This window comes from Numenius arquata, chromosome Z (assembly GCF_964106895.1).
Source record: "Numenius arquata chromosome Z, bNumArq3.hap1.1, whole genome shotgun sequence".
NCBI lineage: Eukaryota > Metazoa > Chordata > Aves > Charadriiformes > Scolopacidae > Numenius > Numenius arquata.
In genome coordinates, this window is record NC_133616.1 from 3,444,599 (window position 1) to 3,460,093 (window position 15,495).

At 39.6% G+C, this 15,495-nt stretch overlaps 1 protein-coding gene across 2 annotated transcripts in view; it reads left to right on the top strand.

Annotated features, from left to right (window-relative positions):
* SMAD2 (SMAD family member 2) overlaps window positions 1–15,495 on the top strand; it is a 53,675-nt gene that overhangs the window by 3,245 nt on the left and 34,935 nt on the right. For both annotated transcript variants that reach the window (XM_074166762.1, XM_074166763.1), the window contains exon 2: window positions 8,268–8,560. In XM_074166762.1, coding sequence (XP_074022863.1) covers window positions 8,325–8,560 — 236 coding nt within the window. In that variant the 5' untranslated portion in view covers window positions 8,268–8,324. The remainder of the gene's footprint in view (window positions 1–8,267; window positions 8,561–15,495) is intronic.

Consider the following 15,495-nt stretch of genomic DNA (forward strand, 5'->3'; position numbering starts at 1 on the left):
TGCTTATCAAGGGGGTGGCTGGTTTGAAGAACGTTGACGTTAGGCCTGTTTTGAAAGTGAACTTGCATTAACTAATTGTTAAATGCAACTATTTATGCTTTAACAAAGTGGAGAAACTGCTAAGCTATACAGATAAAAAGTGAAACACGTCCTGATAATCAGTTCTGTGAATATTCTGGTCAAATTCAGTCCAGGAGTATTTATTTTTTAAAATAATGAAACACTTGCCTGTTACACCTGGAAAATTGTAGTCAAAACAAATGAGGTGAGAAGAGCTTAAATTGCTGTGGTTTGGAGTGCTTATTCTGTGCTTTTGCGGGGCTATTAAGGTCTTTTGGTTTTAAGGAGAAGTGCTCTGAGGTTGTTAATAAGTATGCTGAAGAAGTTTGCTACTTTTCAGAGACAGGTGGATTGGCCAACTGCAGCTGTGGTAATTTTCCTCTTTTGTAATTCTAGGAGAGTAGCTAAAATACATTGGTCCTATTAGTAGTTTAATCAAAGGCCAGTAAAATTAACATCTTCTCTTTCTCATGTCTCCAGATGCTTGCAGTTTTAGTATACTATGAATGCATGTGTTAATACAGTGTGCTAATTATCTAATAGCATTATAGCTTTTCATTATTACGTTTGTCTGTAATTTGCAGTAGCCCTTAGTAACGGAAGAAACATTGAGCTTCTGAAGCTTTCATGGCATCATGATCGTGCTTATTTTAGTTCTGTGGATGAGAAACATGAGTTTTCTCATTTCATTCATAATCAAACTTCATAAATGAGTGAGAGGGGAAAAAAGTCTACTTTCAAAGTAGGTGGGTAATTCTGTTTTCAATGAGCCATATAAAGATAATACGGTTATGCGGAGTTTCAAGATGCATTGCAATACTAGACCGCAATAAATATTGATGTGTAAACTGATTCTGTGTATAGGCATATTGCAAAATCCTCATTCTAAAGCTGACCCAGAGGAAGAATTTTCTTTACTCCTGCCCTCCCAGATCAGAAGCAGCCTGTCTTGAACTTCATCGGCTGGTGTCAAAGCTGCACTGGGGCCTTGGCTTTACTTCTTGGAGCTTTTGGTCTGCGCGCTGGCCAGATGGAGCCCTGGGCCAGATGGAGCCCCTTGGGAGCGAGATCTTCAGAGGCACTCCCCACTGCTGGCCTAATTGGCTGGAGAACTGAACTGGGGGGTGGATCTGAGGGTGTTGCTCAGCAGGGCTGGATTCCCCCTCCCCCAGCTTTCCACCCCCACCTTCCCCAAAGAAAAAACCCCAAACACCCCCAAACCAGTAAGGGAATACTCGATGCCGTCCTACTCTGACCTGAATATGAGGAGAGAAGGGTGTGGGCACCATTGCAGTTTCTTGTGTTCTTCAGAAAAGTATGTATGTGGCAGCGGGTTTGAGCTTCACCGGTATGACCAATCTGTGTGTCGTGAATATGCATTTGTAGGGGAAGAAGAAAGAATTGGCCCTTCTGGAATCTCAAAAGGCAGTTTTTGGAGGGATTGTGGGTGCAATAGAAGTGAAATATCTTGTCTGTTCCACCGAGTGCTTTAACTAGAGTGTATTCTATCTGAAAGGGAAAAGACTGGCTTTGATTTTAGTTTGAACTTCATACACAATTCAGGTTTCATGTGAGTTGAGCTCATTAACACTGGGGAGAACTTTCTCAGATTCTGCTTACAATAAACTGTCTGTCTCGTTGTTGTTTGGAATAACACAGCCTAAAGGATCCAGAAGCAGATCGTAAATCAGTTTTGTTTCGCTTCTGCTCAATGCAAGATAAAATACTTGTTTTATTGTTTCTCTAAGTCTTAATGACTTCGGATTAATATAGAAGACATATGCACTACTGCATAAGCTATGCCTTTTTAAACTTCAACTCTCAATATTGTTTAGTCCAACGTAAGGTCTCCATAAGTGCCTTAAATAGACTGTGCTTCAATTAATGCTACCTTATTCTGAAGCCACTAATATATCCCAGGGATGCATGTGAAGGGAAAGGGTGGATATTCCCTCCTCCTCTAAGAGATCTGAAACATTGTATGCTTGGTGAAATTGATACAGAATCTTGTCCAAATTCCAGGATTAATGGAAAAAAAAAAAGCCTTTTAAAAAAATCACAAAAATGGAACTAAAATAGGGAAGAAATGAACTTGTAGACTGTCTCTCAGATGCCACAAATTATTTTCCTCGATCTTCTTTCCTCAGGAGCTTAACTTCTGTCCTCTTTATTCCAGACAAGCTCTTGCAAATGAAATTCCTCTAAGCCAGAATACTTCTAGTAAAACCAGGAGAGATCAGATTTCTTTATTTCAAGTTTAAGATGAAGAAGCAGACTGATATGAAATATGTTGCATAAGGCTTTAGAATAATTAGCCAGAAATCACTTGATATTTTTGGTAGAACAAGTGTGTTTATAGTATGTTCCAGACACTCAGGAAAGGAAAATTTCCCTTGAAGATTTTAGTCTGCCCTTAAGGTTTTCTTCAGCTTTTATGCTTAGTTATTGCTGGGATCATGGGCTTAATATTTAATACTTGTTCCAGAGAACCACAGTAGAATGGAATAATAGCAGACATGACTCAAACTGGGACTTTAAAAGTTGCCAACTATGACACTGTTTGACCAACTATAGAAATGTGTGTGCATCAGGAGGCAGAGATACACTACGGGGGCAGAGATGAAACAAATACCACCAAAGTTAGGCAATTTGTAAATTTTCCAGTATTAATCTGTTGGGAATAATGGCACGTGTTCCCTGTGTTCCAGGAATCTAAAGAAACACTCGTACCTCTCCGGGCGAAAGAGTGAGTACTCCTTGGGTATCCGAAGCTGCGGTTTTAAGACACGTTCCAAGGAACGTGGAAAGTGATAAGATAGTTTTGTGCTCTATATATCACTGCTGCCTTGATGCTAATGGTTCAACTATAGTTGAGCTCAGAAAGGGGTCTTGAAAATCTCCTGGCAGTTACCCATAGGGTCCCAGTATGTTGGTGTGTTGTAGCAGGAATGGAAAGGTGAAGATCGGATCTGGACTGTGATTTTGGGCCTTGGTAGAAGAGAGTGAGCAAGCAAAGGAGAGGCAGCGCAAAGAATAAGCAATGGCAAAACACATTTAAGGTCCGTAAGAGCAATGGTCATAAATGAATATTCAGCTTTTGGAGATGGCTGGCTGTAGGCGACAAGAAAATCACAAAAACTGTATCCCAAGGAAGAAGAGATGTTACATATTTAGCATGTATTTAATCTGCGGCCATTTTAGCAGTGTGGAAATGTTTCTTACAGCATTGGCAAAGATTGTTTTCTGGGTGTGTTTGGGGAAAAAAAGCATTTTGTATTTTTTTGCAGATGAAGAAAGTGTACAAGGAAAAAGACTAGAGAAGTGTTTTTAGCAAGAGGCTACTGTCAACAGTGACATTGTATGAGAAGATGATTCTTTAGGAACAAACATTATATTACTCTTCATATTACTGTATCAGTTTGAAGGCAAAAGTTACAGGTCATGAGTTGAAATGGGATTTGCTGGTGAAAATGAGCTGCAACAATAACTCCTAAACCTATTAGTATAAACATGGTGTCTGAGGCTGTCTAGGTGGATACAGTTAGAACACAATGCAGATTAGGGCTCTTCATTTTTACTTGAGCTCTTGCTAGGTGTTCAGCAATAGACATGTGCTGTCTGCCTTCTATATCCAAATTCCTCATGAGGTGTAGATGTCTGGTTTTGTACTTCTAATTACAGTGTTTTGAGCTTTAGGGTAATATGACCAAAAAGAGAACCATAGACTGGTAAAATTTTTTCTGGGGTCTTTAGATCACTCCTTGTGCAATGTCTTCAAGTATTTGTAATTTAATTGAAGTAGTAAAGCTCTTTTAAAGCTTGGCGTCTGTCCAGAGGAGCTTCTCAAACTGTATGAGCTGTGTTCAGATACTTTTCTTTGTGACAAAAGGCTGATAGTCCTCACTTTGAGGGAAGGGACGTGATTCAAATGTACAGAATCATGAAGCTTTTGGACGAGAGGAGTACAAACAGTTCATCAGCAAAGCTTGCAGTGGTAGAACAAGGGGCACTTTCTGACGCTAAGAAGAGATCAAATTGAAACGGCTAAAAGAGCTTCTTGAGGCAGTGGGCAGTTAAACTCTGGTGCTGTCTGCCACAAGAGGTTGTGGAGGCAGGTTCAAAAAGTGGTTAGATGAGTTCGTGGACATCAGGTCCGTAAATGGCTGCTAAAGGGAATAGGTTGGGATGTAGCCTTTAATTTCCTCTGTAGCGGTTTAAGATGCTGAAGTATTGCAAGGAGAATGGGCTGCATAAAAGAGCCACGCTCATGTGCTTTCCTAGAGTAGAGTATGTTATTAGGGATATTTCTTATTAATTTATTTATTGCTTTTTTCTTGCATAATTTGCGTTTACCAGAATTGCTCAGAATTCAACCAGTGCCTCCTCTAGGCTGGGAGCAGAGCGTCACTTTCGCGTAAATTAAACTGGCTGAAATATTCTCTTCTGAGTACTCCTCGCAATTGGCTAAAGTATTAAGCTGAATGAAGTCCTGTCCTACTTGTGTCACATTCTCTCTGCTCAGCCTTTGAAAGATCTGGGGCCACTACTGGAATAATTTAGTGAAATTCTTATTGATACTCCTGGCAAATCCCTGACATAGCAAAACAATGGCTAGAAGGAAGAAGTTAGTTTAAGCCTCCCAGAGTCTTAGTCTGTAGCTGGGGTGCATGTTGTGTGGGTTTTCTAAATAGCTGCTAAGCTGCAATAATCATTTTAATAAAGGGCTCTTTAAGCATGTCCCGTTGTATTTTATTTTTTTCTTTTTAAAGCTGATTTTCTCAGGGGTAGAAAATCAACCTGTACTGCAGAACCTGGATGGGCAAACATCTGTAAAGTAACTGGTTAAAACTAAGTATAATATCCAGAAACTTCTGATTAGTTAGGTCTGAGCTGACAGTCTTTTGCAAATAGGAAAAGAATGATTTATTTGTTTATTTATTTGCTTCTTTAGTAATCCAGAATAGTATGAGAGTTCAAATATAAAGAAAAACTGTAATGAATGGGGTTTCTAAAGTCTTTCCTGCTGCAAGACTTAAATCACTCAATGTGCATTTGAAGCAGAAAGGCAAATCTTCATTAAAAAAAAAAAATAAAACCACCAAAGAATACAGTATATGATATATAGATCAGTGTTATATCTTAAGGGAGAGAATAGTGCAAAATTGGACACCTCATCACAAGGGGTATTGTAAAGCTGAAAAATAAGTTAAAAGCATTGAGAATGTTTAGAGGGCCTGGAAGAATAGGCAATTTACCTTGATGGTAAATGAGACCCTACTGAAGTGTGTGTTTTGTAAGGATGACAATCAAAGGAGTATTCTGGGGCATAGAAAGGTGTCAATTTTGAAGCTAAAGAACAGGAAATACTTACATTATGTGTCAGTGAGCTTCATAAATGGGAGAAGAATTGGTGTGTGGATCAGCAATGATGTTGGTACTTGGTTGCTTGCATCTGTCAACATTGAATTTAATGTTCAGATATTACACCATCAATTGCTAGTGTTTAAAATGGGATCTTTGCAACAAAATTGGCTATTCTTTTTGGTTTGTTCTTTTTGAATTTCTTGCGTAGGCCTCTGAAGGATCTAATGTTGGCCTTGCTCAAAACTTGAAGTTTTTTTAGAAGGCTCTTGATTGACTGCTGTTCTCTGTTTCAGAAAGGTAGTGCAAGCATTTCTTAAAACAGCAGAGGCCATGGAAGCCTCCTGTTTTATCTCTGGAGCTACTCTGTGTGCTCCCTAAGGGCTCTAATGTGTTTCATTCCCAAAATAAATTATCTAAATTAAAATATATGCCCAGGTATGTGCTTTTACATGATGTTGACATCAGCTCAAGCACTTACAGTACCGTGTGTGAGCCAGTGCAACTTGTTAACCTGGAAGAGAACTAACTCAGCAAAAAAACCCAAACTTAGTTGGTTTTAACTTAGTTATCTAGCTGAGCCTTTGTGGAAAGGTGTTGGTGGTGATGACACAGGAAAGAAAGGAAGGAGACCTGGGCTTCCTGTGACAGGAACCTCTTGTGTTGGCTTTGCTCCCTATAAAACTGTACCCTGACTGTCCTATTCAGTGTTTAATTTGAAAAATGTTGGATATTGAGTTTATTTTTCTTGTGTTTGCTGCAGGCAGGTCTCCAGTGCAATGCTTTTGCAGTCTGCAAAATCTGCAGTCTGAAATATTGGGGACAATTCTGTAATAATTTAACATTATTGAAAGAATGGAAGTTCTTTTCACATTATAGTCTTGTGTGAAAACGGATGCTTTGACTTTTTACCAAGGCCTCCACTGACAGGACAAGGGGAAATGGTTTTAAATTGAAAGACACTAGATTTAGATTGGACATAAGGAAGAAATTGTTGACTGTGAGGGTGGTGAGACCCTGGCCCAGGTTGCCCAGAGAAGCTGTGGCTGCCCCATCCCTGGAGGTGTTGAAGGCCAGGCTGGATGGGGCTTTGGGCAACCTGGTCTGGTGGGAGGTGTCCCTGCCCGTGGCAGGGGGTTGGAACCGGGTGGGCTTCAAGGTCCCTTCCAACCCAAACCATTTTACAATTCTTTAATTTAGGATAGATTATTTTGAATCACTTGCATAAAGTTACCAGTGTCAGTCTTGAGTCCTTGTTAATTGGAGCCTCTGTCTCCTTGACCCCAGAAAACTACAATACTTGCTTCAGTCATATTTTTAGGTGTTCTCAGAAGCTGGTTTATGGAGGTATAATTTAGTTGAAACTGAAATGTCATTCCTACTGAATGTTCTGTTTTGTGGAAATTGAAAAGTTATGATTTAAAGTTACCTGTAGAATATAATTTAGTGTTTGTTGACTTGTTGGTCCTTGCTGAAACCGCAAAGACATGACAAGGCATAAATTAGCTATGAATAGTGTAGCCTGAAGTATCCCAAATCAACTGTGCTGTTTTGCAGATGGGAAATTTCAGTAAGATGAAGTTGGTATATTTTGGATAGAAGTGAGGAGTGCGCCTGTACGGGATGGAGAGGCGTGTAAGCTGCCTTTGAAAGCTCAGATTGAGTAGCCTGAAGGTAGTGTTAGCTCTTAGCTAAAACAAGGTATTTTCAGCTGACTGAACTAACTTGTACAGCTTGGAAATAGGGCAACTTTTTGCAGTTCAAATACCCATTTGCTGCCTGGAAATAAGGTTGTTTTTGACTTCAGCACTATACTTCCAGCCACAGGACCATTATGTCCTCAAGCAATTTCTAACAGCTGTCTGCTTGGAAAAAACATCGTTGATTTGGGGCTTATTTTTTAATGCCTAAAAGTAGACTAATAGAACCTGCAAAAACAAGGTGTTTTGTTTTGGTTTTTTTCCTAAATGGTTATAATTTCTCTCTTAAATGATTTGAAGTGCAAATTGCAGTGAATGCTAAACATAGCCCAAATTTCAGCATCCCTTTTAATCTTTCATTTTATGTAAACATCCTGATCAGGTAGTTGATGCTGAATGAAAGGCTATCAAAACCAAAACCAGACAGTTCTACTCAGGTGTCTGCAAACTAAGATTTTAAATATCCTTTAATGAATTTTGGAAGACTTCATGATTTTAAGTACTGCCAGTTGAGAAGATTCCTTATTTGTAGGCCATTGAACTAGAAAGATGGGAATAAGCTTATTACCAAACTTAGGAGCAAATTTCAAATCTGTGTCCCCAGTGGAACAAAACTGGTAGTTATTTAAAACATGACAAAATGAAAAAAGGCTTGTGAAATGGCTGGCTGTTGGAAGACTTCTGTAAAGGCGTAATGACTAAATGACATTCCAAACACAATTTTGCTTGCTAAATTAATTTGGAGATGGGCACAACATGCATATATGTGTATGCAATTTGTCAATCACTTGTGGAAAATTTTAATAAATGACTAAAACCAGCCAGGTTTTAGTGCAAAGCAAGACTTGTGTTAACTTCTGTGTTTTCTGGAGTTGACTTCAGCCAGGAAAGACTGGAGTAAAAATTTAATGTCTAATCCAATGGTAACCTTAGTGTGTAGTATCTGTTAAAGTCTATGAAGCAAACTTGCATTTTAACTTTTGATTGATGAAGTACCTAACCACAATGGAGACTACTTCTGAACTATTATCTGTCTTATTTGGGATGCAGTGTCCTGTGGCATTTGGTAATGAAAGATCCTAAGCAAAGTGTTTGTTTCATGCAAAACCTCAGTGCTAATGTGTCTGTTTTGGTTTGTGTTTTTAGGGCTCAGACGGGAATCTCTAATTTATTACTTGCTGAGTGTTCTGTCTGGTGAAAGTCATGTCATCCATATTGCCCTTCACTCCACCAGTTGTGAAGAGACTTCTGGGGTGGAAAAAATCTGCTGGTGGCTCTGGAGGGGCTGGTGGTGGTGAGCAGAATGGTCAGGAGGAAAAGTGGTGTGAAAAAGCAGTGAAAAGCTTGGTCAAGAAGCTAAAGAAAACAGGACAGCTGGATGAGCTTGAGAAGGCAATTACCACTCAAAATTGCAATACGAAATGTGTGACGATACCAAGGTAAGTGCTGCTGTGTTTGAAATTGTTGCTACCACATAAGAAATGACTAAATGGATGTTTAAGCTGTCCTGTGAACAAATGACTAAAAAAATCAGTTGCATGCTTTCGATTCCTTAAAAGTTCTTTAAAACCTATTTTGGTTTTGTATGGTGCTTGCTTACAACTGAATCACATGCTTTGTTAAGTCACAATTGCTAATAATATCTTTACATTTCAATTTTCATTACTACATAGATTCCAATTTGTATGTGTTCTGGTGGGGCCTAGCGCAGCTCTTAGTTTGTAGCACTGCCTTATGCTTTTATTTAATAACCCTGTCTGTAATCGGAGGGACATACTTGAACCTACACTTCCGCTTTAAAAAAAAAAAAAAGACTAGTTTTTCCTTGGTCAACACTTCAGTCCTCTAATTATTTTCAATTGTATTAGGTAGTTTCATTTAAGTTGTACAAGCTGGATCCAGTCTCCCTTTTGAAGGGAAATTTTATCTTTGGAGGCAGCCTGTCTGAAGACTGGTTTCTTTACTGTAATTATTATTTGTTAATGAAAGTGCTTTTTATTTGATAACTTGGAGTATTTCTAGAACTGCTCTTGCGCTCCTGATGCATATATACATTTAGGTGAACGTCTTGCATTGCAACCCTTTGACTTTCTCAATTTAATTCATAGCAACTGCTGTGCGAGAGGCAAGGGTTATATTTGTAAGTATATATATATAATGCAGTGTGTTCTTGATTTGTGTTGTACAGAGCTCCTACTAAGGTGCCTGTGTAAGCTCATTATTTGGGACATAAGCGTCAAATCACTTCACAGGTGTGTTTTTCTATGAAAACCTTAGAGGATTTGGTGGCACAGGAATATTCTGGTCACTTAGCCACTCAACACTTAAAATAACTTCTCAGGGAGAGAAATTGCATCTGGTTCATGACCTTAATTTCTGTATTAGCGCATTCATCCCAGCTACTTTTAAGCTTTGTATTAATCATAGTGCAAACTAGATTTGACTGGTGTCAGTAATGATTTCCATATATCAAATGTGTTGTTGTCTGATAATTGTTTTAGCATTCTTTTTAAGATTTGACACAGCTTTCTGGGAAAAGCATGAGTATGCTCTGAATGAATGACTATTGTAATTGTATTCTCTCAGGTTCACATTTTGTTCCTGACGCTGCCCTCTGCTTGTACTTTCTTCGCTAGAGTGGTCCCCAAATTCGCTGGGTTTCCTTTCTGCTTTCTTCCTTTTGCCAGATGGAAAACAATCAGAAATAAAATACTAGAGCTTTCTTGTCTTCATGTATTTCAGTAGACTAAGATTGGAACCTGTAGGGATAAGTATTTCTTGACTTGACATGAGATGACTGTATGTGTTTAGCAAGTCTTTACCATGACAAAGACAAAATGCTTAATTGGAAGGCGCTTCATGTGACAAAAGCTAAATATCAAACACATAATCACTTGATATAAAATGCGTATCTTAACTTTTACAGCTCTTAGACTTCCTAGAGCTCTCCTACTTGCTACTCTCCTCTCTTGCTACTTGAGAAGAATAGTTGTCTAAATTTAATTTTGGAGATAACGTTAGAAGATACAGTGTGCGAGTTTATCATTGTTTTCCTAGTCTACCAGTTGTCTATATTTGAGTTATCTCCTCCTGCTTGTGTGACCTTATGTGTTAAAGTATTATTTACTATATCTACTTTAAAACAATATACAAGCTCTCTTAGACTCTGTACAGCCTCTGTGTTGTGAACGGCTGTTCTTGCTGGACTGTGATGTGCTGTTCTCATCCATCCTCTGGTCAGCTGTAAAAAGGACTGGACCAAGGTTTTACTTTTCTTGACTATCTTAGGAGTAAGCTGGTAACTAGAGAGCTCTTCAAGTGGCACTGCCTATTATATAAGGTTTAAAATTAAACTAGGAAATGGCTTTCCTGTTAAGGGGTGAGATGATAACAGGGTTGCCAGCAGCGCTATACAGAATTCTTGAGTTTCATAGTTGGCTTTTGGACTGTTGATATTATTTCACTTTGACAGCAGTAGTCTGGGTTCCCAAGAAAGAACAAATGTCAACTCAGTACTGTAATGACTTCTGGAGATTCTTGTTCTTGGATTTAGTAAGTTAATGAAACTGCTGCTTGAGACCCACTTTACTGAATGTCTTAAAGATCTGCAGATCAGCAGGGATAAATAATAAAGTGCTGAATTTGAAACTTTTTTTTTTTTTTCTTCCAAGTCAGCAGGAAGTTTGAGGTGCTAAGCTGCTGAGATGCAGTTCTGATGTGACAGCTGGGCTAACTTTCCAAAGGTTTTTCTGTGTGGGGAGGGGTTTTGTGTTTGGTTTTGTGTGGCGGTTGGGGTTTTTTTAATTATCTTAGGGCTTAAATTCTCTTTAAATCAGTGTAGATACTGACAAGTGTTGTGGGATGCTTCTTTTTGCAACTGTTGCATTATTCCCTCAACAGAAGTTTCAGTTGTGGTTTCAGAAGTTTCTGGTCCCCTTGGAGATTTGCAGAAAGTTTGCTACAGTACTTCACTTTAGTATAATTTTTCATCACTGAAACCCAAAGCAACTAAGCACCTACAAGCTTTTCTCAAAACTGAGAGCAGCTTGGACAAAAATTGAATTAAATTGCCTCTTCACAAATCTGCGTATACTTTATGTCATTGATAATCCTGCTGCAATTAGGATTGTTGTGTTTTGGTGCTGTTTGTTAAGGTGACTACATACTGAATGAGGCTGATTTCGTGTGTGCTACGCAAAAGCTGCTCGCGTGGTAATTAACACAACTTCTTATACAGACTAATAGAGGTTCCGAGAAAGCAGAAGCAAACAGATGGAGTGGGTGTTGGCATCGCACAGCAGGGATGCTTAGCTCTTCAAAAGTGGGTCAGTAATCTAGAGCAGAGGCTAAATAAGTATAGAGGTCCTTTTGACACTAGCCCTCTAAGTAATTTGTAGTTATCTTGCTGAATCCTCCCAGCAAGCCAGTGGGATTCTAATCTCATAATCCCTGTGTATCCTGAAACTAAATGTTGGCACGTGAGTTCACTTTTCTAAAATGCGGAATGAATTCTGTAGAATTCAAGATCCTGTCTTTATGCTCTCCCTTGCAGTTCTGACGCAAATGGAGCACAAGAAGCAGTCAGTGAAAAAACAGAAAATGAGCATCCATTTATATAAATTGTCTTCTAATGGAGCAGTTTTTTTCCTATTAGTATGGATTGACCTGTTGAAATAAGTACTTTAACTAGTGATAGCTGAAATCCCAACCTTTAACAAACCAAACCATGCCATGTCATGAATAGTCAACTGGCATATTCATAGTCTGCCTTCATTATGCAAAAAGTCATTTCAGTGGTGACAGTACAGAGTATTGGAATCCAAAGTAGAGAAACACAATTTACTAGTTTCAGTGTCCCAGTATTTTGGTGTACTCAGCTGTGTTTTTTCCGTCTTTAAAAAAAATACAGCTATGCTTCATGCTTTCTTCTTGCTTTTAAGTAAGACTTACCAAAATGCAGCTGCTTTTGTAAAATGCCTGATAATGTACAACTAGTAAGAGTGACAGGCTTGTGATAATGTTGACCTGGGCTGTTTTAGCTCCTATATTTTTAAAAATAAAAGAAGCTGGGGGAAGGGAAGCACTGAGTTTAGAGTTCTTTTTGATGTCTTACATTCCTCTAGAGTATTCATATCTGAAAACTAATGTAGAACTGTGACCTTCCTGAGCTGTAACTGGGTACATGTATATCACATGTTGAATTCTGGTTCCATGCCAACATTTGGGTAATGTGAAAACTGTAATAGAGACTGGTCTTACATGAAGGATGAGTAGTATTGGAGATGACTTGCCTATAAGGACTGCTCTCCAGGTACAGCTCATTTATTGCATGTCATAACCCATTCACTCTTCCCCAGGAGATTCCATCTTGCTTTGCGCCTGTTGCTGAACCCACAGAACACTGCTGTGTCCACTCTCCTTCCTGGCATCTTCCCTGTTCTATTGCTGACACGGTCTGCACGATGCAGTGCTGAACTGAGGCATATCACAGACTGGCAGGTGTTGGAATGGACCTTCAGAGATCTTCTAGTCCAACCCCCTACCAGAGCAGGGTCACCCGGAGCAAGTTGCACAGGAACCCATCCAGGTGGGTTTGGAATATCTCCAGAGAAGAAGACTCCACCTCTCTGGGCAGCCTCTCCCAAGGCTCTGCCACCCTCAAAGGAAAGAAGGTTTTCCTCATGTTGGGATGGAATATCCCGTGTTCCAGTTTGTGCCCGTTGCCCCTTCTCCTTTCACAAGGCACCACTGAGAAGAGTCTGGCCCCATCCTGTTGCCACCCATCCTTTAGATACTGCTCAACATTGATGAGGTCCCCTCTCAGTCTTCTCTTCTCCAGCTGAACAGCCCCAGGTCTCTCAGCCTTTCCATATCAGAGAGATGCTCCAGTCCCTTGATCACGTTTGTAGCCCCCACTGGACTCTCTCCAGCAGTTCCCTGTCCTTCTTGAACTGGGAGGCTCAGAAGTGGACACAGTATTCCAGCTGTGGCCTCATCAGGGTGGAGTAGAGGGGAAGGATGACCTCCCTCCACCTGCTGGCCATGCTCTTTTTTCATGCACCCCAGGAGACCATTGGTCTTCTTGGCCACAAAGGCAGATTGCTGGCTTCTGAGGAACTTGTTGTCCACCAGGACTCGCAGGCCACTCTCTGCAGAGCTACTTTCCAGCAGGTCAGCCCCTAACTCAATGTATAGGTGCATCTGTTTTTTCTTCCCATATATGCAGGAGGATAAAGAAGATATCTCAGAATCTCTAGTTTGCATTTGTTTTAGCTTTGCATAGTAAATGGGTACTGTACGCTGACAAAGGTTATTTGTAGTTGGGGTGAAGGGGGCAACTAAAAGACACATCTGTAACTGTATACCTCTATTTTCTCTTTCTAGATGTTTGTGTACTCATCTCAGTTCTGTAGAAGGGTTTGATGCAGCGTCAAATAACTTCCTGATTGATAACTTAAACTTTTTTGAACAGATAAAATTTTTGTTGACGTTAACTGTAATCTAACTAGTACTATTATTACCTAAACTTGCTTTCGATAATATGCGTGGAATGGTACTTAATGCTTGAACCCATTGAAAAATTGGTTTTTCTTGCTGAACAGTTCAGTATGTACGTAGAAAATGTAGTCTTATCTGTGCCCTCTGCCCTTCTTACTTAACATGAGCATAGCATCCCCGTGCTGTGTTTCCTGGTTCTCAGAAGCTTATTTCTGCTTTGTTTTCAGCAGCCTCCCAATTCTGACTTGAGCGAGAGACATAGTGAGAGGGGCTCAAATCCTGCTGTTGTTTTTTGAAGAATTTAGCTGACTTGTGAAATTTACAGTCAGCAGTTGGACTTCTGAAGCACCTGGCTTCTGTTTCAAATATGAGATGAATTCTGCATATTTTATTTTTTTTTTTACCATCCAGAGGCAAAGCAGAAGTACTACAATGGGTTCCATGGTTTGGGGGCTGTGGAAGGTTGTGGGAGTGTTGAGAATGCAAAGCAGACAACTGTGAAGTTGCTGATTGACATTGAAATTAGGAGTTTTTGTGGACCAACTTAGTAAAAACTGGCATTTCTTTGAGCTTTTTGTGGTGAAATAGTAGTATTTTGAAGCCATACCTGTTGCAGATCTTTCATGTCAGCCAATAGTGAAGGTTGGTAACTCTTTAAACTGCTGTCATGGAACCAATCACACCCTCGTTCTCCTGAGGAAATAGCGTGGTGGTATTTAAGCATTGTATTCAGAATATCTTTTTAATATTTTTGTTTCTTAAGAGTGTAAATATGTAGTAGTATTTATTGACTGCTTCTGGAGGCTGTAATATTTTGGACTTTTTTTGTGAAGATTTTTATCTACATTTCCAGGAGTTTGATGTTAAGGCTGCTCTTGGTGTTAAAGTGACTAATGCTATTGACACTTGCTTTCTTTTCTTTTATGTGCTTACAACGTACAGGAAATAAATCCAGCACACCTTAATGTTGTTGTATTTCCCATGTATTCTGCAAGGATTCAGATACTTAACACTGCAGAATCTGGTGAGAGGTCATCAAACACATGAAGGCGAGACCGTTTGACGAGGTTAAAATTCTCTAAAGAAACCATGAATTTCTCTGTTATGCTAGTGTTATTCCTTTGCTTGCTTGCCCGCCCTGCAAATTAACAGCAGAAGTAAAACAGGCAAAAACCTGATTAAAGATGGGACAACTGGCTTGAAACTGCTGCTTGAGAGCAAACAAATCTTTTAAAGTGATGACATCTTGATGCCTTTTTCTTGCCATAACTGAGTAAAAAGTAACTTCTACTTTAGGTGCAAAGGGCACAGTTTTTCTTGAATATAACCTGTGCTATGTCAGCATGGTTTTTTGAATTCTTTGGGATTATTTGTCAGGAAAGTGATTGCGTAGCTGCATGTGGTAACCTAGTTTTAGGGATGCTTTTGATCACCCCTAGAGCAGAGTTGTCAAGCTAACATGGCTTCTAGAATAGGTTGTTTTCAAGCTTTAAGATCTTTCCCCAAAATAGGTTACTTCAGAGGAGAGCAATAAAGAAATCCCTTTCTTCCTTCTCAGGTTAAAGCCATTGGAGGTGGGTGATTTCAACAGTTACGCTGCGGGGGCAAGGTTCCTCTGGGAACTGATTTAGGAGAGTTCCCAACATCTACTGCTAAGCCATGAATGAGGGAGCTCAGAGGATAATAGCAGACAGTTGGGTTGGCACAGTAGATCCTAAAATAACATCCAGACAGAGGTGAAGTCTGTTTTCCCAGAAATGGAACTTGGCGCTGTCTGTTAGTTTGTAGCAGAGCTGGGATAGTTAACTATATAAACTGGGGATAGACATGGATTCTTAATCATAGCTCATGAGTTGTATAAAGAACGTCCTCAGAC